This window comes from Acipenser ruthenus, chromosome 32, assembly GCF_902713425.1.
Source record: "Acipenser ruthenus chromosome 32, fAciRut3.2 maternal haplotype, whole genome shotgun sequence".
Lineage (NCBI taxonomy): Eukaryota > Metazoa > Chordata > Actinopteri > Acipenseriformes > Acipenseridae > Acipenser > Acipenser ruthenus.
The window spans coordinates 2046698-2071308 of NC_081220.1; the positions used below are offsets into that span (position 1 = coordinate 2046698).

Below are 24611 nucleotides of genomic sequence, written 5' to 3' on the forward strand. Positions count from 1 at the left end.
CAGATACATTTTAACAAGCATTTGTTTATTGTAAGCTTACAATAGCAACACCTAGTTTCAAATGGTACTGATAATAAAACAACAATTCCATTCACCTATTAACAGGTAGCAAGATTTCAAGCAGTTAAACAAGGTTCACATGAATGAGGTCATGGATTAAACAGCAAATACAACAACGCTGCTACCCAGCAATACAGTGGAGATACACATTCCAAAACACGGTAAAACTGTCATAATAAAAACAATACCACAGTACAAAAGTCCAAATACCCACACCACACACGCACACAATGTCAGTGCAGGGGAGGGAACACACACAGAGAGAGCGAGAGAGAAACCAGCATCGCAATATAGCCTATTCTGTGCACTTCTTAAACTCCAATCGACTACCAAATAGGCTAAAAAAAACACTCGGGCCGTTTGCTTTCATTACTCCACACCAGCATACCATCAGCCCAATACTTGTTGTCGGGATGCTCCATTTACTGGTCCGTTTCAGTCTCTCTCACTCGCCGTTCCCCGCTCCAAACACTGCGTTCCCACTGCTGCACAGACACACAAACCCCAGGATGGCCATCCCGTTTGTAAAAACATGTGTTATTTATATTCAGGTGGGTAAATTGATCAATAATTCAATTACTAGGTGCTCAACAGGGCAAACATAGGGAAGCTGGTGGAGAAGCCAATTATCAAAAAGTGTCAGACAACACAAAGCGTGCACTAATCAAATCACACAATAATTTTATAAAAATAATAACATACAAGTGTAAAATAAATTTGAACAGGGCATTCTTGACCCTGTTACAGGATGAAAAGGGATGTGTACCAGTAAATAGCTAATGCCAAGTGCTTGTGTGGTCCTGCAGCCTTGAACTCAAGCTGGTCCCTTGGATTCTCTCAAACACCAACCTGGAAATAAAAAGATCCAGAATAAAAATCATCATTTGACATTGACCATCACTGTATTATAGCTTCCATGTGTCTTCTAATTTACTGCAGACATTGTGCTCAAGACAAATGAAAAATGGCCATATACTCATACGTAGTGTCCTCTTGCTGTTTTCACAGACAGCTCAGGAAAATGTGCTTTCCATTCGCAGAGAGCATTTACACAAGATCATCTCATCTGGAAATCCATGCTTGTCAGGTGACATGTTTGAGTGGCACTATTTAAAGCACAGTGTTAAACAAACATACTACAATACAGCTGTGATTTTTAAATGCCTCCTGCTTGGTTGTTTGATCATTTATTCACCACTCTTGCCCACGTTGCAAGTGCAAACTCAATTTGTGGAACATTTCTAAGTGGTTCATGCAGCCCTGTAAACCAGTGCCGTAGCCAGGCACTGATATTTGGGTGGGCCCCAATTTATAGTGGATTGGCAATGGCAGAGGCCACGTTGTTTGTTAACTCAAGATATAGAAGGGTAAAAGGAAGCAAGTTCCTTTGGTAATTAGATTTTGATTAAAGAAGCTCCAAATAGGTTTAAAGGGACATCACAGGGTGATTAAAATAAAAACCGAAAAACCAGAAGCCGTAATCATGAATTGCATTAAAATCCTTGAGCAGTACAGAAATTAGTATACATCATGAATTCCTATATTATCACGCTGAATACTGCACTGCAGTGTACTCTAAAGGGACATCACATGCTCACAAATAAAAACTGAACACCTGAAGCCCTAGTTATGGTGTGTCGGGGAACATCTAGAAGCCACTGCTCTCATTCAGCATGTCCCTGACATAGTAACTGAACGCAATGTACAGTACTTCTAGTTCTGCAATTCTGAGTGGACAGATTATATTCATTACAATGACTATTTTACATTTTGGTTGGTCTTTTAACCAGAAATAGCATCTTTCTCAACCAACTACTGTATACTGGAGATTTAGGCCTGTATTTACAAAGGGTTTAACACAAAAACAGTAAGAGAGAATAAAATACAAACTAGGGCCTGGACCAAATCAAAACTTTGACCCACCCGCTAATTGCAAATTACAAACCTGGTACTGACGGCGTCTTTTTTGTTTGTCAGAAGGTTATTCCTTCTACCCCAGAGGGAACCCGCCATTAATACTGGACTTCTAATTTGCGATTAGCAGGTGGGTCAAGTTCTGCAAATATGTTGGGATGAAACTGGTGTATCTTATGGCTCATGATGAGTAAAACTACAAGATGATAAAGCATACTTCAAAATCACCAGCACAGTTCTTTGTAATAGGGACAGCCCCATCACTGGATTCTTGAATGCATGTGGAGTGCCAAACACCTGCACCCATGGCACACTATCAGTTATTTTTTGTTTCCAGGGAATCATAGTCAAGGATTGATTGGTTCTTGAACTGTCTGGTGGGTGTGCCATTATGACAAGGAGCCATGGACACACCCCCACGGTGAGAGGCAGAACCAAACAGGTCGTTACTACTGTGCGGAAATGACACACTGTGAAAGATTTTTGCAGTAAGCAAACCTAAAACCTTGCATACACAGTACTCCTGCTGGGATTGTTTTCAACCCGGCTCCAGTCTGGAACAGACCTGGTGTTTGAAGTCACCGCTAAAACAACCAAACGAGCCCAATAGCTTTACTTAACTGCCACATCTTAAAAACATTTTTTTTTTAAAATGACCTTAATGAAGATGTCATTTTTGATGAAAACAATTGATTTAGTAGAGGCTGTGTTTCTTCAGTTAATAATATTGTTATCAAGTAACATGATGTACACAGAATAATATATATATATATATATATATATATATATATATATATATATATATATATATATATATGTGAGAGAATGAATTACATGTTTGCATTAAATAACAAACCCGCTAGAGCAATGTTACTATGGAGATCAATAACAAACCCGCTAGAGCAATGTTACTATGGAGATCAATAACAAACCCGCTAGAGCAATGTTACTATGGAGGTCAATAACAAACCCGCTAGAGCAATGTTACTATGGAGATCAATAACAAACCTGCTAGAGCAATGTTACTATGGAGATCAATACTAAACCCGCTAGAGCAATGTTACTATGGAGATCAATACTAAACCCGCTAGAGCAATGTTACTATGGAGATCAATAACAAACCTACTAGAGCAATGTTACTATGGAGATCAATAACAAACCCGCTAGAGCAATGTTACTATGGAGATCAATAACAAACCTGCTAGAGCAATGTTACTATGGAGATCAATAACAAACCCGCTAGAGCAATGTTACTATGGAGATCAATAACAAACCCGCTAGAGCAATGTTACTATGGAGATCAATAACAAACCCGCTAGAGCAATGTTACTATGGAGATCAATACTAAACCCGCTAGAGCAATGTTACTATGGAGATCAATAACAAACCCGCTAGAGCAATGTTACTATGGAGATCAATAACAAACCTGCTAGAGCAATGTTACTATGGAGATCAATAACAAACCCGCTAGAGCAATGTTACTATGGAGATCAATACTAAACCCGCTAGAGCAATGTTACTATGGCAATCAATAACAAACCTGCTAGAGCAATGTTACTATGGAGATCAATAACAAACCCGCTAGAGCAATGTTACTATGGAGATCAATACTAAACCCGCTAGAGCAATGTTACTATGGAGATCAATAACAAACCTGCTAGAGCAATGTTACTATGGAGATCAATAACAAACCTGCTAGAGCAATGTTACTATGGAGATCAAGAACAAACCCGCTAGAGCAATGTTACTATGGAGATCAATAAAAAACCTGCTAGAGCAAGAAAGCCTCATTGCACTGAATGCTGCTGCTATTGCTGCACTTATTATTGCATGAAACTCTGTAAAAGAAACACTGAAATGATTGCCTGAGTTTTCAGAAATCTGTCAGTAAAATGAAGCTAGCAGGAACCATGCCATCTTCCATAGAAGTCATCACTTGCAAAGTCACACAGTCTCTCCTGATTGGCCAAAGTAAATACAATGTAAGCACATAAGTAATTACTCAGTACTTGTAACCAAAATTGTCCACTTAATGTAATGTACAGGGTCGTGCGTTTTACGCAACCTGTTTTTTTTCAATTGTAATTCAACTACTATCCCCTAGATGTCCCTGCAGCCACTCCAGTTATAGTAATCAAATTCACAATTAAGAAATTAACACATTACACTTCGACTAATTAGAAAAAAACAGCTAATTATGATGAGTATAAATGGTAATTGAATAAATGGATGCGTTAAAAGAGAAATCGAGAGTCATTTCATTGAGTGAACGCATGCAACAATATCCACCTGGTGTTCTGTACACTGATGGGTAGAATTTATTTTGCAGAACTTTCCATTTATCTTTGGCCCACACTCGAAAGTCAAAAATAGCTGCCATTTATCATCAGAAAAACACAGAAAACAAAAGGCTGAGACTGACGGCTATGAGACGGCGTCTTCCAGTAAAAAACGAAAATTCTGAACGCAGACGAGATGTTATTTTCGATTTGACAGAGGGATTTGTTTGTGCTAATATTCCCCTGGAAAAAATGGATAAATGTAAAAAATGCAGGAGCAATTCCTACAGCAAGTCAACTGAGAAGGGAATATCTACCCCAAATTGCTGAGTTGCACAAGATGAAAATTGTACAACTGGTAAAGATGTCTGACAGTGTATTTGTAGTTACTGACGAGAATACAAATACAAAAGAAATACAATTGCTCAAAGATGTGCAAAGTTTAAAATCTCAACTCTCCCTAATTGAGATGTATGCCAAGGGACTAGTGGATCTGATTCAGTGGTTTGAAAGCCATGAAGTGAGAGTCCATCAAACAAATAATAAAGTTGCAGAATTAATAAATACATACCGAGCAATGGCACAAGAGGTACACAGCACAGACACCACAATAAACAAACTATGTGTAAAAACCTTCCATGACATTTCTGAAAAACTGACTAATTACTACAACCTGGGTCAATGCAAAAAGAAACCACATTTTATTCAACCAGCTCATAACTTTTTGATGGCAGTAAGGATATTCGACCCACAACAAGTGTGTAGTTTGGATCTGAAAGCCCTCCCATTATATTCTATTCCAGGATTTGATGCTGACTGTAAATCAGAAATGGACAAATATCTACCATATGCAAAAGAAAACTGCAGTAGAATGACTTTGAATGAATTTTGGATTAAAGCTGAATAATTATTTCCCAATTTAACACAAAAGGCTAAAATATATTTGTCAGTTGTTCCCAATTCTGTAGATGCTGAAAGAAGTGTTTCTTCTTCTGGCCAAGTTTTTACAGAACAACGTCAATCTATGAAAGAAGGCAGGTTAACCAACTGATGATACTTCAGTTTAATAGCAACACTTAAATGCATGGGACATTTTCTTTCATGAAACAGTTAGAGACACTAAATGTGCTGCTTGCTAACAACCTTGCATTATTATTATTATTATTATTATTATTATTATTATTATTATTATTATTATTATTATTATTATTATGTTATATGTGTAATATATATGTTACAGCACTGATGTTATGATTTCAGTATTTTATATAAATTGTTCTGGGAATCAGTGCTGTTTTTTTTTAAATATTTTGTTGACAATAATATTTTGTTGTTCCTACTAGTAAACTGAAACATTTAAATTATTTATTTACACATTCTAAGAAATCATATTGAATAAGATGTATTAGTAATAAAGGGATGCATGACTAAATAAATGTCCGTAGCTGCTGCTGCCGCCTAATCAATGCGCGTTAATAGAATGACTAATTGAGATGATTAAAGGAATAGGGAGATTATTAAATCAATAAGTGGTTTAATTAAGCAGACTACATCACCACCTTGTGGTGGGAGGAATGAAGTGCAGCCTAAGAAAGCAGGTTGTGTAAAACGCAGGGCCCTAGTAATGTGAGACCAAAAATAGTTCAAGTTTCAAGTTATGGGTTAGTAGCTCTCAAGTTTTTCAAAGTCAATAACGATAAACTAATAGCCACTGAAGGCAGAAGCTAATCCTACTGCAGGGTCTAGGGTTGCCAAAAAAGTGTTATAATATCGTAATAATAATCATCAAATTGTGGCAACCGACCTGAGCATGCCACACAACACACTGGTGGGTTCTTACAAAAACCAGAAAACACTGCGGCCCACAAGGACTGGACCTGTTACAGACCATTCTTCCTACATTTCCAAGGTGAGGCTGCTTGACATTGTGTCTCACAGCACACCAGTAAGAGTGATTCATGCTTTCCTCAAAACTGGGATTTCTACTGCCAGTTCCGTCAGTGTAAGAGGCTGATGCAAAAGTGGCATAATAAACCAATTTATTATTATTTATTTCTTATCCAGGGTGACTTCTAATTGTTACAAGATATCATGTTATTTTTACATTCAATTACACATTTATACAGTTTTTTGTTTTTTATCTGGAATCAATCTAGGTAAAGTACCTTGCTCAAGGGTACAGCAGCAGTGTGTCCCCTGCCTGGGTTTGAACCCACGACCCTCCAGTCATGAGTCCAGAGTCCTAACCACTACTCCACACTGATGCCCTAATTTAATTGAATACCTGCTTGTTCCATTGCCTTTTCAGTGGTTTTCTTCCCAGTGGCAGAAGAATGTGTTGTTTCTGAGTGCATGTAAGCTAAGAATAAAAAAGACACATTCTGTGTCCCATTTAACACCAAGTTAAATTTCCAGGCTCCCGAGTGGTGCATCCAGTAAAGGCGCTCCACGTGGAGTGCAGGATGTGCCCTATAGTCTGGACGTCGCAAGTTCGAGTCCAGGCTATTCCTTTGCCGACCGAGAACGGGAGCTCCCAGGGGGCGGTGCTCAATTGGCAGCGCGCTGCCCAGGGGGATGGAGGGCGAAGTCGGACAGGGTGTCCTCAGCTCACGTGCACCAGCGACCCCTGTAGTCTGCCCGGACGCCTGTGGACTTTCCTGTAAGCTGCCCGAGAGCTGCGTTGTCCTCCGACGCTGTAGCTCTGGGTGACTCTGCAGTGTGAAAAAAAGCGGTCGGCTGACGGCACACGCTTCGGAGGACAGCGTGTATTTGTCTTCACCCTCCTGAGTCAGCACAGGGGTGGTAGCGGTGAGCTGAGCATAATAAAATAATTGGCCATTTCCAAATTGGGAGAAAGTAATAAAAAATAATTGGCAACGACTAAATTTATAAAAAAATAAAAAATAAAAAAAAATTCTGCAAACATACACTGTGGCCATTAAAAAATCACAAGATAATTTATCTCAGGATCTCAATATTGCCATTCCATTATCTCAGTTTACATAGATTACAATACACAGCAGGGTGTGCAGTAAGACAGTTATTACCTCACACCCTTGGAGTGTTGTGAGGCACCAGGCCACAGGCCAAGTACCTTTAACCACCCAGGAACCACCTCAGTAACTCAAAGTAAATCAAATGAAATACCTCTTTCGACTGGAGCCTTTTCAGTGATTTTCTCCTCAGTTGCAGCCTTGGCTGTTGCTTCTGAGTGTGTGTCAGCTAAGAATAAAACAACATGTCTCAATAACGAAACACACAGCATGAAAGTAGTAGCATATGCCAACAAGACAGAATGTGTATATTTAAGGCCAGTCTCCCAGCCCATATTTAGAAGGTTCTTTGACTCAGGCAAGCAAATTACCTTACTTACCTAACAACCCTAATAAAAATTATTCACCTTCAAAGTATTTAATAAAAAAAATGTAATTTGAAATTCTGTTTATTCTATTTTATGAATAATATATTTCATGGCATATTCATTTGCGGGTTTTTAATAAATGCACAATTAGCAAACATTTCTTGCTGGAAAATGATCTTGTTCTAGAGTTCTAGAGCAGGGGTCGGCAACCTCAACGTAGCCAGGGGCCGCTGTGGCTACACGCAAAATGGCTTGTGGGCCGCCACTACAAAACTGAACATTTTATTTTTTAAAAAATCACCTTTGTCGTTCCGCTGGCTCAGCACTTCGCACTGTGGTTACTGCGTAAGCATTGATGATGTACTTCCACGTGACGTTGGCTGCGTGCTCTCTCACGTGCCTTGGAACTGTTGCCTAGCAACCATTGACAGACTGCGATTACTGTGAGAAATCTCCAGCAGCAACAACTCAGAAGTTGGCTGCACAAGTGTTGCGGTTTTATGACGAGGTGGCTGATCTAAATTAATGTTTTATTAAAATTGAAAACATTGATAAAGAAACTCAGAGGGGCCGCCACCAAACCTCAAATGCACATCCATTTGCCCAGGGGCCGCCAGTTGCCGACCCCTGTTCTAGAGGATGAAAAAATAATTTCATCCACATGCACTAACGACTCTGAAGTCCTCAAACAATCTTCAATGCACTCAGTATAAACCACACTGCATAAGAAGTATAAGAGCAAAGGGGGCTCTCAAAACTAACAACTCCCCTGCGCCAGATCATCCCCCGAGACCAAATCCATGGGCCAGTCCCATCTCATCCCACGATTGCAAACTTTGAGACTGTCAGTGACCTGTCCGGTTTTGACACCTGGCAAAGAGGAAGAATGTGGCTGTGTGACTTTCCACTAAGAGGATCGGGTGTCAATGGTTCCCTTTCAATTCGAAGACGACCACTAATGACATTACATATGGGATATGCCTGCCCATTGGATAGGTATCGCTGAGCTCTCTATACCAGAGCTGCTGACAGGCCCCTTCCTGGGATGATGCACATGGTCCCGCCTACCGAGGGGATAAAACCGTCACTCACAGGAAGATCTTCCTCTTTTTCCTTCTCAAGACTGTACGGTAAGACCTTTGTGTTGAGCTGAGCGTGTTCATAGAAAAGAGCCTCTCGAGTCAAATAGAGTTGATTGTATTTCGCTTGCATTCGTGCTGAAAACTGGCTTGCCGCTTTGCCGGAATTAACGACTTTGAAAAGACCAAGACTTTTTGCCTTTTTGCCTTTTTGCCTTTTTGCCTTTTTGTCTTTCAGCGGCCTCCTCGCTTGCTTGGTAGGCCGCTCTTTGTTATCTGTCTGTCATGTGTGAGTGGATGTCTATTCTTTCTTGAGTACACGGGGCTAGGCCTTGCCATATCCCCGCTGTTGAGTGACTCTTCCAGCCACACTCTCCTCCACGGGGCTGGGCCTTGCTGCATCCCGCTATTGAGCAGTTAGGTTAGGCACATTTGCATAAGGTCCCCTGGACGCCAGCGGCAGACCGACACCGGTCCGTTTTCCGGACACAGGCGATGGCTCCTCGCCCTCAGAATTTGCCGGCCTTCCCAGATTTCATGGAGGAGGTACGCTCCTCCTGGGATCGTCCAGACTCAGGTCCTAGCATGCTGGCTAGCTTGATCATGGCTCATAGACAGCTGTGGCTGTCACAAGCCAGAGTTCCTGATGCTGATAAGGTCGCGCTGCTTGACGCACCTCTGTCCCCAGGACATACCTTTGGGCCAGCTGTGGAGGAGATCTTACAGAGATCCCACCGGTAACGCGAGGCGTCCTGGCAGGTGGTTGCGTTGCTCCCTACCCACGCTCCCCCAGGAGTCCCCTCCCCAACCAGCAGGCAGAGGGAATGCAGGACGTGGCCAGTCCACACACCAGCATCACAGGAGGGGTTTCCAGGGCCAGCACCCTAAACAACCACCCCAAACTGCCCTGTCTCAGCCTCAGGTTGGCGGCCTCAGGTTGGCGGCCTCAGGCCCCCTTTTTGGCACAACAGCTGCAGTACTGGCGTGCTTGCACCTCAGGCTCCTGGGTGCTCGCCACCATGCAAAACGGTTACGTGCTTCAGTTTCGTTTGGGACTTCCTCCCTTTCGAGGCATCACAAATACTTTCGTAACAGACCCTTTCCAGGCCTCGGTACTTCAGAACGAAGTGGCCGCCTTGATGGGCAAGCGAGCCATACATCTCGAAGACCCCACCTCCCATGGAGAGGGATACTTCTCGAGGTATTTTCTAGTACCCAAAAAGTACGGCGGCTTTCACCCCATTTTAGACCTGAGGCTCCTCAAAGGGTTCTAAAAGAAAGGAGGTTCCAAATGCTGACGCACCATCACATTCTCCAGTCCCTCTGGCCGGGTGACTGGTTCACCACTGTGGAATTACAGGACGCGTACTTTCACAATCCCATTCGTCCAGAGCACAGGAATTATCTCTGCTTTTCTTTTCAAGGAAGCATTTACAAGTTTGCTGTGCTGGCACACGGCCTCTCCCTAGCTCCTCGTACGTTTTCAAAGTGCGTGGACGCCATCCTGGCTCCCCTGCGGCTGCAGGGGATCAGAGTAATAAACTATCTCGGCGACTGGTTGATCTGTTCCCAGTCGCGAGAGGGAGCAGTGGCCCACACGGCGGTCGTGACAGAGCATCTGCCGAGGCTGGGCCTCACCATCAACGATGCAAAGAGTCGGCTTACACCGGTGCAGTGCACGACGTACTTGGGGCTCCGGCTGGACTCCAGTACGATGCATGCATACCTGTCAGACAACAGAGATGCAGCTATCTAGGGTTGCCTCTCCCTGTTTCAACAGAGATCACAGTTCACCCTCCTATTGTGCCAGAAACTATTGGGTCTGATGGTCACAGCCATATCGGCCATTCAGCTGGGTCTGCTTCGCATGCGCCCGCTACAAGGGTGGTTCAATGTGTTCCACCTCCATGCCAAACGCGACAGACACCGTCGGCTGACTGTGTCTCATGCGTGCTCAGCAGCCCTACGCTGGTGGCGGATGACCTCTCACCTGCGCGAAGGTGTGTGAATGAGAGTAGTGTTGAGCTGCCAAGTGGTGACAACAGATGCCTCCAACTTGGTATAGCGGTCTGGGAATGCAGAGGAGTACGCGGATCCTAGCCAGACCGCTGGACATCCCTGCACATAAATATGCTGGAGTTGCAAGCGGTCTCCCTTGCTCTCCACCACTTTCTCCCAGTGCTGCATGGTACACATGTGTTGATATGGTTGGACAACACGACAGTATGTCAACCACCAGGGTGCCCTATGATCCCCAGGGTTGCATCACATGCCCTTCATGCTATTGACATGGGCTCAGAGGAACTTGCTGTCCCTATGGACGACACACATTCCCGGAGCAGTTGACTGGACAGCGGACCACCTCTCCAGGAGTGGTCCCCTTCTGTCAGAGTGGCGACTCCACCCTCAGGTAGTGAAGCACATTTGGGAACGGTTCAGGAAGGCGCAGATCGATCTCTTTGCCTCGGCAGAGACGACACATTGCCCCCTATGGTACTCCCTCCACCTTAGGTGGTCCACTCGCCGTAGACGCCCTAGCGCAAGAATGGCCTAGTGTTTTTGTACGCTTTCCCGCCTTTATCGCTGCTCCCGGCCTTTCTTGAAAAGGTCCAGTTAGAGGAAGCATCAGTTCTCCTAGTGGCCCCCAAGTAGCCCAGGAGAATCTGGTTTTCGACCCTGTGCCAGCTGTTGCACAGCCAGCCCTGAGAGATTCAACTGTGCATGGATATCCTCGGTCAGGCGAGAGGCACTCTTTGGCACCCAGAACCGGGCAGGTTCCGGCTATGGGTCTAGCCCCTGACAGGGGCTGCTGGTTAGCACTAGGGCTATCAGATGCGGTTGTGTGTACATTGCAGAGTGCTAGGGCAGACTCCACTAGGTCTTTGTACATGTATAAGTGGAGGTATTTCCAGGCTTGGTGTCTGGCTAGAAGCCATGAGCCTATATCTTGCCCTATGCCAGTCATTTACAGTTTCTGTAAGACCTGCTTGATGCTGGTAGGTCACCTTCCACTTTGAAGGTGTATTTAGCGGCTATCTCTGCTTGCCATGCTCCCATAGATTCAATGTCTCCGGGCACGCATTTTTTGGCTACCCGGTTTCTTAAAGGCGCTCGGTGATTATGCCCTCCCAGGAGGACTGTTCTCCCCGAATGGAGCCTCAATATTGTACTGGAGGCTCTCACGAAAGCCCCGTTTGAGCCCGTACACTCCATAGAGTTGAAGTACCTGTCTATGAAGACATCCTTCCTCGTGGCTATCACCTCTGCTAAGCGGGTCAGTGAGCTGCAGGCACTGTCTGTGCACAGCTCCTGCATGCGTATTTGGGAGGATGGCAGCAGGGTGTCCCTGCTTTCCTCCCCAAGGTGATCACAGCCTTCCACGTTAATTAATCTGTGGAACTGGAGTCCTTCCATCCACCTCTGTTTGCTTCAACGGAGGATGAGAGATTGAATTTCCTCTGCCCAGTGCAGGCATTGAGATGCTACATGCATAGGATAAAGAGCTCTGCGTCAATCTGACCAGCTCTTCATCTGTCACGGACCCTAGGAGAGCCCCTCTCTAAGCAGCGTCTGTCACATTGGATTGTGGATACAGTCTCAACTGCGTATAATGGTGTTGGCTTGCCCCCACCTGGTAGGGTAGCCTCACACTCCACTAGAGGGTTGGCTACATCTTGGGCCCTCTTCAGAGGTGCCTCGATGTCTGATATTTGTATTGCAGCTAGCTGGGCTACGCCGCATACCTTCTCCAGGTTCTACCGTCTTCTTTAGGCACAAGGGTTGTGGAGGGTGTAAGTTCGCACCGCTAACCTCTGGGTTAGACAGTGCTTGTGCATCCCTCATATGCTGCCATTCCTTCTCCCTCGCGACGGCTCTGCTATAAATTATCCCATACGTAATGTCATTGGTGGTCGTCTTCGAATTGAAAGGGAACGTTAGGTTACTTACCGTAACCTTGGTTCCCTGAAAGAGAAGACAACCACCAACTGCGAGGTCGCTTCGGTCGCCCTCACGGGTCAACGGAAAAAGAGAAATGGCTTCCTTTGGATGACAGTTTTATCCCCTCGGTGGGTGGACTGAGTGCATCATCCCAGGAAGGGGCGTATCAGCAGCTCTGGTATAGAGAGCTCAGCAATACCTACCCAATGGGCAACATCTTCTCTTTCAGGGAACCAGGGTTACGGTAAGTAACCTAACGTTTTTGGTTCTGTACAGTTTTAGAAGAGTTGTTTTTATCCAAATATATATATATATATATATATATATATATATATATATATATATATATATATATATATATATATATATATATTGTAACACAGCAGGGAGGGGGTTAATCCTCCCTGCATAGAAGAAAACATGTGCGAATGCACATTGTGTTAATTGTTAATTATCCCCTGCACCTGGTAATTATTGTTAAATTAGGACCAGGTGCAGGGTATTTAAGAGAGGCAGCTAGTCTGCTCATGGCTGCTGTATAGAAGGAGGCAGATAGTGTGCTCTGTCTCCGAGCAGTCATACTGAAGTAAGTGCCGTGTCTAACCTGTGTGGTTTTAGTTTGTTGGGTTTTGTTTGGTGGGGAAACGGCTTAGCCATCCTACTTGTAGTCAGGGTGTTCCTGAAAGTTCATTTAGTGCTCGTAAAGAGCTAGGTGTTTTTGTTTTTGTATTATTGTTTGTATTATTAAAAGTGAGCGGAAGCGCTGAACCCCCAATTTTCTGTGTCTGGGTCAATTTGTAAAGGGGCAACGAACCTAAGTTCATCACAATATATATATATATATATATATATTGCAAAGAGGCCACACTGGTTATGTGTTCACTTTTCTTTTACAACCCTACCTCTAAAATGGCCCGAGCACTAAATACACTGAGGAAAACACAGTGGATTAGACTGTATTTAGTGGCAGGGGCGGATCTAGCCTTGTAACTACATCCCACAAATTATTTTTAGGCAAATTTAAGTAACATTTTGTTCTAGTGTCAGCTACATTAGACTGAGTTTTTGTTTTTACTTTTTATGGTTTAATTTCAGGTTCATAAGTCTTATTAGCTAGATTACCTTAAGGATATAAAGAAGTTTAATATTTCTTGGTGTCTTGTCTGGTGTTTTTGCAGCCATATTTGGCTTGTATTCATGTGCTAATGCTACAATTTAAAAAGTAAATAAATACACGTTCTCATTGCTTGAACTCATTGGTTGTATCAAGCTCAAGTCCAGCTACTTTTAACCAATAAAAGATCGATCTTTTCTACAGCTGCCTAATGAGGTCTAAATCCTCCCCTGAGTGGAGCGTGTAGAATAGAGGTCAGCAGAACGCAGTAAAAGAGCAGAATAGAGTAATACAATGGAAGAAAAATACATCTGAAAAGAATTGCAAGTTGAGACTACACCCTGATGAAGGCTAGTTTTGCTGCTACGCTCTTCTAATTTTTTGTTGTTCTTTTTGTGTATGCCATATTAATAAAGGTTTTTTAACCATCATTCTTCATGTTGAAGGAGTGCCTTGGATTTCAGTGATTTGTGGTTTAAATCCAGACCTTTTGGAGGTCACAGAACAATGGACTTGCAGATACTTTTTTCACCTGTTTCACTTGTAATAAAATGGAGGATTGTGTGTCAGTGGCTTTCTGGCATTAAAACTGAAATATGTTGCTGTCTTTTCACTTACAAACTGAAATGAACAGCTGCTTGTTTTTTTATCAAAAGGAGGAACTTATTTATCACAACTTTACTGCGCTGAACTCAGCCTTTTGTTTCTGCACAGCTTTAGAAGAGCTTTTTTATTATTTTTTTGCAAAGAGTCCACACCAGATGTGTCCACTTTTCTTTTACAACCCTTCCACTAAAATGGCCTGATAGCTTCAGCACTAACTGCAGTCCAAACATCTGATTGCTCGAAGCAGCCAGATCAGCAGTGGGCAATCATGGAGTAAGAGCAGTTTGTAGACTCCCAGACGGAGATGAAAGCACTAAATACACAGAGGATGGATTAGACAGGGAATGGACTGTATTTAGTGGAACCATGTAGAATACAGTTCAGCAGAGGAGAGTCCAGGACCTGCAAACTGGTTTTAGCTTTTGAGTCACAGCATATTACAGAACAGAGTAATATAAGGAGGGGAAATAAATTTGAAAAGAATTGCCAATTGAGAAACTACACCCTGGCTAGTTTTGCTACACGATGGTAGTTTCTTTGTTTTTAAACCTGCTGTTCTCATTTTTAATTTTGTTTTTGGATATGCCATATTAACCTTCCAGCTGCCCTTCATTTTAGAACATAAGAACATAAGAAAGTTTACAAACGAGAGGAGGCCATTTGGCTCATCTTGCTCATTTGGTTGTTAGTAGCTTATTGATCCCAGAATCTCATCAAGCAGCTTCTTGAAGGATCCCAGGGTGTCAGCTTCAACAACATTACCGGGGAGTTGGTTCCAGACCCTCACAATGATCTGTGTAAAAAAGTGCCTCCTATTTTCTGTTCAAAATGCCCCTTTATCTAATCTCCATTTGTGACCCCTGGTCCTTGTTTCTTTTTTCAGGTCGAAAAAGTCCCCTAGAATTTTGAATGCTTGAATCAGATCACCGCGTAATCTTCTTTGTTCAAGACTGAACAGATTCAATTCTTTGAGCCTGTCTGCATATGACATGCCTTTTAAACCCGGGATAATTCTGGTCGCTCTTCTTTGCACTCGTTCTAGTGCAGCAATATCCTTTTTGTAACGAGGTGACCAGAACTGAACACAATATTCTGGGTGAGGTCTTACTAATGCATTATTAAGTTTTAACATTACTTCCCAATTTCCATTACTCAAAAAGGCCATTTTTTTCTTCTTAAGATTTTTCATTCTTAGCGCCCAAGTAAACATTATGGACAGTTTTCAAAACTATTTTTGCTTTACTTTTAACACTACACATGTTTCTGTTGTGGATATGATAGACGCGTATATCTGCTTTCAGTAATGTATTAAATTTAACACAGTCTGCGTGTTTGTTTCTTTCTGGCCTGACGTCACCCCTACAGCCACAGCCTGTCACAGTCGGCCAGGGTGTTCTCGGCTCACCGCCCATTCGAATGATATCGATTCTTTCTTTTGGTTCATTTTGTATTTGCTTAGCTTAAAGTATTTCACAGTTGCAGTTGTTTAGCAATTTCTCACCTGCTCAGTGCATTATTTATTTTTGGTTCATAGAGGTTGAAGAGAAAAAGGGGAAGCAAAAAATGTAACTTGATGTATGACCCTAATCACACTTTATCTAAAGTCTCAGCAACTGGGCTTATTTTAGCTACATCAGAAATAGCAACTGCTCACTTCTGCAAAGTTGCATGCCAACCGCGTGAAGAAAGTTTTCTTGCTTTTCTGCAATGGTGCTCCGATGGGCAGGGATTGGAAGTATAGAGGTCTTACAAAAGGACACTGATTAAATGAATTACCTGCAGGGCTGCTGGATGTACAATCCCTTGTTTGTCCATTGTCTGTGTTCCCCTTCACAGTAGTGGTGGAAGGGGTGGTACTTGAGCGTGTGGCACGAGTTGTGGTTGGGGGGGGGTTTCGGAGCTGAGAAAAGGAAAATAAGTGAAAATTATTACACTGTTTCTACTGCTTAACATTCCTCAAAAGAAATTATACAGATTATACCATTAGTGCAGAACTATGTAAAGTAGTCTGTGGGTTTCAGTAGCGGCTTGTGACAAGTGGGGAGGCTAAACAACCAAACCAAACCCTGAGCAGCCTCTTGCCTTTACTTCATTTGAGGTCTGATTACACTGGGCATGGTAGCGGAAAGTGGAAAAAATGGAATGTATTGTTTTGAATGGGTGCAATTACACTGAGTGCGGAACGGAAAAGCAGCACAGCGGAAAACCGCACGGGATAGAAACCAGAGCGATCTTTTAATAATTTCCATCTAGACCAATCAACTGAAGTTGTGTGACGTTATCTGCACTATATACAGTGAAAGATGGTGAACGAAAGACTGGTTTTCAGGGTGCAAAAGTGCCCTCAACTGTCCCATCCAGATTATAAGGATACGCTAAAGAAGCAAGACACCTGGGACACCATAGCGGCCAAACTAGACATGTCAAGTAAAAATATTTGCATTTGAAGAGCAACAGAAAACATACACTATATAATGTACTGTATGCCATAGACCTCCAAGCAAAACACTTTAAAGCTGAAATAAAGAGGTCTCAATAATGACGGGCTTCTTGCAGTATTTCATGGAGTTTTGTTGTACAGGTTTTTAAATTATATTGTCATAAAACTCTTGGATTAACCTTGCCAGGTAAACAATTCAGTCATGCAATGCACACTATCTTTATGTGGTGTGGAAGCACACATGGCCCTATGGCCACCTTCCTCCTCAGTCTCATAGTCCCGGAAGAGGGGAAAGCAAGATGTTTCTGGGGGCGGCCATGGTGGAATGTCCTCCACCCCCCACTTCTTCGTGGCTAGGAGCTCCCTCTTCCGGGTCACCGGCCACCGTTTTTCCTGCCACAAAAGTGTGGCTGGGGGAGCTGGTCTCCTGACCTCCCCCTCTTCTTCATCGCCGGCAGCTCCGCTTTGTGGGGCTCTGGCCACAGTACTTCCTGCTGCATGGCAGGACTGGCAGCGACCCCAGGCGAAGCGGAGTTGGCAGCGACCCCAGGCGAAGCAGAGCCGGCAGCGACCCCAGGTGAAGCGGAGTTGGCAGCGACCCCAGGCGAAGCAGAGCCGGCAGCGACCCCAGGCGAAGCAGAGCCGGCAGCGACCCCAGGCGAAGCAGAGCCGGCAGCGACCCCAGCGAAGCAGGACCCTCGGTGACCACAGGCGAAGCAGGACAGGCAGCAACACTAGGAGAAGCAAAAGACACAGCAACTCCAGGCGAAGTGGAACCTCCAGGAGCCCCAGGCGATGTGGAGCAGCAGGCAACCCCAGGTGATGCGGAGCAGCAGGCAACCCCAGGCGATGTGGAGCAGCAGGCAACCCCAGGCTATGTGGAGCAGCAGGCAACCCCAGGTGATGCGGAGCAGCAGGCAACCCCAGGTGATGCGGAGCAGCAGGCAACCCCAGGCGATGCGGAGCAGCAGGCAACCCCAGGCGATGTGGAGCAGCAGGCAACCCCAGGTGATGCGGAGCAGCAGGCAACCCCAGGCGATGTGGAGCAGCAGGCAACCCCAGGTGATGCGGAGCAGCAGGCAACCCCAGGCGATGTGGAGCAGCAGGCAACCCCAGGTGATGCGGAGCAGCAGGCAACCCCAGGTGATGCGGAGCAGCAGGCAACCCCAGGTGATGCGGAGCAGCAGGCAACCCCAGGCGATGCGGAGCAGCAGGCAACCCCAGGTGATGCGGAGCAGCAGGCAACCCCAGGCGATGCGGAGCAGCAGGCAACCCCAGGCATCCAAACGTGGCATCCCTGAACGGAGCAGGCGTGGCATCTCTGAACGGTGCAAGGCAGGCATCCTTGGGCGGTGCAAGGCAGGCATCCCCACGCGATGGCGAACTGGCATCCCCAGGCAATGGCGAACTGGCATCCCCAGACGATGTACGACAGGGCAGCGGCGGTCCCTCGGAAGGCGACAGCGGCAGTGGACCCTCGGGAGGCGAGGGTGGCAGCAGACCCTCGGGAGGCGACAGCGGCAGCGGAGCCAGGTCCAGCGGTGGTGCTGGGGTTGGCCCTCTTCTCAGCCGCTGCAACCCGGCGGTTTTCCCCCTTGCTCTGCTCAGCAGCCTATGCAAGGGCTGCTGCGGACCGCCAGCATCTTGTCCCGGTCCGTCCTGTCTTGAAGGGAGAGGCAGCTCCTGCTCCTATTTTTGTTTAAATAAACGGCGCAGGCCGTGACCCTTGCCCTGCAGTACTTGCTTCTTTGTTTTCTTCCTGCATCTGGCCTGACATCACCACACAGCCATCCCTGTCACATCTGCATAGATGCTGTATCTTTGAACAGTAATGAACTGCTGAGGATCTGTCCAAACGCATTACTCATGTCCTGCAGCCATCCTCTTGTGTGTCCTAAAGCTCATTGACAGAGGAAACGCAGCACGACCCAAACTTGTGGTTTATTGATAAATCAACTGAAACACACCTGATACCTGCACAAGCCAAGGTACAGAGAAAGAAGCTCATCTGATAAAGAAAAGCATAGTTAAGAGAGAGAGGGATTGATTGAAACAATATGAAGTTAATAACTAAAGTTCAGGAGGCAGACACCAATCTTCATGTCACCAATTTAAATAATTAAATTTCCACATGAGCAATTCAAACCTGTAGCACTATAAATACTCTGTTCACTTACCCTTCGTCTTCATTTCAATTCATTCGTAATCATAACCCACCACCTTCCCCATCTCCACCTGTTTAAATTTAGGGTTATCTCCTATTGGGAGGTGTCTCTGCCTCGTCCATACGGCCAGCCAGCGAGTCCTCAACCAAGTTAGGTTTGATGCCAAATGAATGTATAACAATGTAATTCTATGTATTGTTACCTCAGTTCATCGCATACTGTATTTGCTTAACTTCCTTACTGTATTTCACAGTTGCAGTTGTTTATCAATTCCTCACCTCCTCAGTGAATTATTTTTTTTTTTGGTTTACACGTATTGAATAGAAAAGGGGGAAGTAAAGTTGTTGCGTGACGGTAATCACACTTTATCTAAAGTCTCAGCAACTGTGCTTGTTTTAACTACATCAGAAATAGCAACTGTGCTCATTTCTGCAAAGCTGCATGCAAAGTGCTTGAAGAAAATGACTGGCTTTTCTGCAATGGTGCTTCTTCAAGTTAAAGTGAATTATAAGAAGCAGTTTAGAGGAGTTGTGAAGTGCAATTTAAAAATGAGGAGAGTGGGGAGAGACAGGAAACGAGAGGAGGGGAGACAAATAATACTGCACATAATAGCAGATAGTTAATGGCAGAACAGTAATTATTAAGCTACTCTACCCTTATATTTAACAAATTTACAGGATTTCTAACAATTAAAAGAAAGCATTATCTGTACATAATGTATATTTAAAGTAAATGACTTATCAATAGTTTACAATATACAGCACAGTAGAGTTCTGACAAACAAAACAAATTAAATGTGTTCCAGAACACTGTAAATAAGAAGTATTGCCATCATGCAGCCAAGATAGCACCTATTCCAAAAGACATGACTGCAAGGTGTGTGGAAGCTTGTAGATTGTTATACTTAAGGTTTGAAATCCTTCAGGGATCGCGTGGGTTAAATCTGTAACCAAGTCTACTCTGTCACTCTAGAGACTGAATACGTGCAGTCATGTACTCGGATGCACCTGCCAACTGAGCATCTCATATCAAAGTGCAGCAGATGAGCTGTCTTGCACATCTGAAACTAACATGTAGTTTTTCATTTTTTTGCTCACTGCTCTCACATGTTTGCTAGATGGGTGATTTTGTGTTCAGCTCCTCTCATTATATTGCTTTCATCTATATTCCAAAAAATGTGTCTCCATCTCTGGATTTTGCTATAACTTAGTCATTAGGGTGAGTTATTATTACAATGATTTTGATTACATACCTTTATTGACAATCACTTCCACTTCAGTGTATTCATCCACATTTATCTTATTATAAATTCCACAGTAATATGTCCCGGCATCTTTTTGTGTCAACTCTGTGATGGTCACAGTGAAGACTCTCGCTGAGCGGTTATCATACAGAGAGAATCTCCCTTTAGTAACGAGGGTCTCAGGCTTGCCACTGCTGATTAGTGCATTATCTGGCATCCAGCGAATACGACACAGGTACTTTTCATTCTTGTTATATTCAGGTTGATATGGGCAATCAATCTTTACATTTCCACCTTCAATCCCATAAAATACTTCAGCTGACTTCACAGAACCTAAAACTGGTATTAAGAGACAACAAATGAGATCCTAATACAAATATTGAAATTCAACAGAATCAGAAACATGTTTAAAATAATATAACAGCCAGACTATAGAAAAGCCCTCAGGTCTTCTAAACCAGTGCTTCTCAACTCCAGTCCTGGAGACCCGCTGTGTCTACTACTTTGTGTTCCAGCCGAGCCCTCAGTTACTTAATTCAACCCTTATTGTAACTATTAATTTGGCTAATTAGAGCTTTTAGAGATTATATATATATATATATATATATATATATATATATATATATATATATATATATATACAGTACTGTGCAAAAGTTTTAGGCAGGTGTGAAAAAATGCTGTAAAGTAAGAATGCTTTCAAAAATAGACATGTTAATAGATTATATTTATCAATTAACTAAATGCAACGTGAGTGAACAGAAGAAAAATCTAAATCAAATCCATATTTGGTGTGACCACCCTTTGCCTTCAAAACAGCATCAATTCTTCTAGGTACACTTGCACAAAGTCAGGGATTTTGTAGGCATATAGTCAGGTGTATGATTAAACAATTATACCAAACAGGTGCTAATGATCATTAATTCAATATGTAAGTTGAAACACAATCATTAACTGAAACAGAAACAGCTGTGTAGGAGGAATAAAACTGGGTGAGGAACAGCCAAACTCAGCTAACAAGGTGAGGTTGCTGAAGACAGTTTACTGTCAAAAGTCATACACCATGGCAAGACTGAGCACAGCAACAAGACACAAGGTAGTTATACTGCATCAGCAAGGTCTCTCCCAGGCAGAAATTTCAAGGCAGACAGGGGTTTCCAGATGTGCTGTCCAAGCTCTTTTGAAGAAGCACAAAGAAACGGGCAACGTTGAGGACCGTAGACGCAGTGGTCGGCCAAGGAAACTTACTGCAGCAGATGAAAGACACATCATGCTTACTTCTCTTCGCAATCGGAAGATGTCCAGCAGTGCCATCAGCTCAGAATTGGCAGAAAACAGTGGGACCCTGGTACACCCATCTACTGTCCAGAGAAGTCTGGTCAGAAGTGGCCTTCATGGAAAACTTGCGGCCAAAAAGCCATACCTCCAACGTGGAAACAAGGCCAAGCGACTCAACTATGCACGAAAACACAGGAACGGGGTGCAGAAAAATGGCAGCAGGTGCTCTGGACTGATGAGTCAAAATTTGAAATATTTGGCTGTAGCAGAAGGCAGTTTGTTCGCCGAAGGGCTGGAGAGCGGTACACGAATGAGTGTCTGCAGGCAACAGTGAAGCATGGTGGAGGTTCCTTGCAAGTTTGGGGCTGCATTTCTGCAAATGGAGTTGGGGATTTGGTCAGAATTAATGGTCTCCTCAATGGTGAAAAGTACAGGCAGATACTTATCCATCATGCAATACCATCAGGGAGGCATCTGATTGGCCCCAAATTTATTCTGCAGCATGACAACGACCCCAAACATACAGCAAAAGTCATTAAGAACTATCTTCAGCGTAAAGAAGAACAAGGAGTCCTGGAAGTGGTGGTATGGCCCCCACAGAGCCCTGATCTCAACATCATCGAGTGTCTGGGATTACATGAAGAGAGAGAAGCAACTGAGGCTGCCTAAATCCACAGAAAAACTGTGGTTAGTTCTCCAAGATGTTTGGGCCAACCTACCTGCCGAGTTCCTTCAAAAACTGTGTGCAACTGTACCTAGAAGAATTGATGCTGTTTTGAAGGCAAAGGGTGGTCACACCAAATATTGATTTGATGTAGATTTTTCTTCTGTTCACTCACTTTGCATTTTGTTAATTGATAAATATAAACTATTAACATGTCTATTTTTGAAAGCATTCTTACTTTACAGCATTTTTTCACACCTGCCTAAAACTTTTGCACTGTACTGTATATATATATATATTTTAACAGTTAAAGATTTTAAATTGGGGGAAAGGCATTGATCAATACACAAAGAAACCCAATCACTGACTATGAATGAGAACAGCATCAAACTGAGCAGGACTCCCTACCTGATACAGGAAATCATCATGAGTGCGGTGTGGAGCATTACAGAAGACATCTATCACAGTAAAGCACTATAAACTCACACTGACACTCACGCGTTCATCTATCACAGTAGAGCACTATAAACTCACACTGACACTCACGCGTTCATCTATCACAGTAAAGCACTATAAACTCACACTGACACACACGCGTTCATCTATCACAGTAGAGCACTATAAACTCACACTGACACTCACGCGTTCATCTATCACAGTAAAGCACTATAAACTAACACTGACACACACGCGTTCATCTATCACAGTAAAGCACTATAAACTCACACTGACACTCACGCGTTCATCTATCACAGTAAAGCACTATAAACTCACACTGACACGCACGCGTTCATAATAGTGAACATATTCTAAATAGTCAGTGTATACAGTTTAGAGAAGATTGCCAGTTCTGTGTTACTGTATACAGAATCATTCAGAACAGATTACATGTATTCCAGGTTAGAGAATCACAGTGCTGTCATCAGTTTCCTGAAACTCAGACCTGTTCAAAATCAACCTTCTTTAATAAGTAGTTGACAACAATTAAACACTCTTTACTGAATCAGCAAATCACAAAAACATACCTGTAATAAGACAGATGGTGACTTCAACAATGGCTTTCATCTTTAGATACTGAGCAGATCTGCTCCCCCTTTGCTTTTACACTGGGCAAAGATACTTCCCTTTTCAGAATACCACAGGAAATGACTTTTCAGAATACCACAGGAAATGACTGACCTTCTGTATTCTATAAATGGGTATGTGTACAACTTCACCACACCAAAGTGTGAAACACATCAAAACACTGCATGCAAAGCAAACATGTCACTAGAGCAGGGCTGCACAACTCTGCTGCATGATCCCTCGGCTGCATGTACTCTCATTTTAACGGGATTCAGGCATTTGAGGTGAGTAGCTGCACAGGGCTTCAATTAAATATTTTGATCCTGGCTGGGAAAACATAGTATTCTATTATTGTATTTATTGTTGGAAATGTTGAAAACCTCCAGTTTAACCGTGTCTGATGGACTATTTTTTCTTCAAAGCAGAAGAATATACAATAAAATTGTTTGTTTTTTTGAAAAATTAAAAAAGAAACTTGTTTTTTCCACGTTTTATCGTGTCAGTTTTATAAGCGGGATAACACACTCCAGGGCCTGTGGGTTGTGTTGCATTAACACACGGCTTTGCTTCGTGCCTCCAACCCAACCACATGTTAATGCAACACAACCCACGCCCTGTCATGTGCTATCCCTTACTTAATAGGTACTTATCTGGAATGAAAACCTGGAGTGGATCTCGAGGGCCGGAGTTGTGCACCCCTGCATTAGAGCCTCCTGTTGATCCAGTTAAGTAATTTAGGCACAGCTGGAATAGACACCAGCAGACCCCAGGTCCAGGATTGAGAGCCACTGATACACAGCAGTGCTTCTCAACTCCAGCCCCTGTGTCTGCTGGTTTCTCTTCAAACTGAGCTCTCAGAAACAAAGGGTGGAAGTAAACTTTATTTCAAATGTATTTCCCCCCATTGTGACAGGTAATGGTCACTAGTGGCCAGTATTGAGTTTGATTTGTTTTATTTTCTTGTTTCCTAGTTATGGGTAGAGGAATTGGTTAAGACTGCTGGTTCAATTTAGTAATGAGGGACCCAGCTGCAGCCTCTATAAGGAGCAAACTGAAAGACAAAGGCTTGCTGTGTGTTTTCTGGGTAAAGGCTGTGTAGGGAGGATGGGAAATCTCACTTTAAAAGACCTGAGTGCCTTTCTATAGTTTGTTATTATTTGTTTTTTTAAATCTTTCTAATTCTGTTGAATTCAATATTTGTATTAGCATCTAATTTGCTGTCTCTTAATACCAGTTTTATTATTTATTTATTAGCAGACGGCCTTATCCAGGGCGATTTACAATTATTACAAGATACCACATTATTTTACATACAATTACCCATTTATACAGTTGGGTTTTTATTGGAGCAACCTAGGTAAACTACCTTGCTCAAGGGTACAGCAGCAGCATCCTCCACTTGGG

The 24611-nt window shown here is 43.4% G+C and overlaps 1 protein-coding gene across 2 annotated transcripts; it reads right to left on the reverse strand.

Moving 5' to 3' along the window:
- Positions 1-8: 8 nt before the first annotated feature.
- LOC131703172 (CMRF35-like molecule 5) lies at positions 9-23234 on the reverse strand. Of its 2 annotated transcripts, XR_009309703.1 has the most exons (5): positions 23168-23234; positions 20210-20539; positions 16129-16252; positions 7401-7475; positions 9-909 (listed from the first exon to the last, which is right to left on the reverse strand). XR_009309703.1 is itself a non-coding variant. In XM_059006152.1 (4 exons), exons 1-4 carry the CDS (start codon positions 23205-23207, stop codon positions 837-839), a joined length of 567 nt encoding a protein of 188 aa, XP_058862135.1. In that variant the 5' UTR covers positions 23208-23234; the 3' UTR covers positions 9-836. The 2 variants fall into 2 exon arrangements, 1 of the variants encoding a protein (XP_058862135.1); XM_059006152.1 differs by lacking the exon at positions 7401-7475.
- Positions 23235-24611: the final 1377 nt, after the last annotated feature.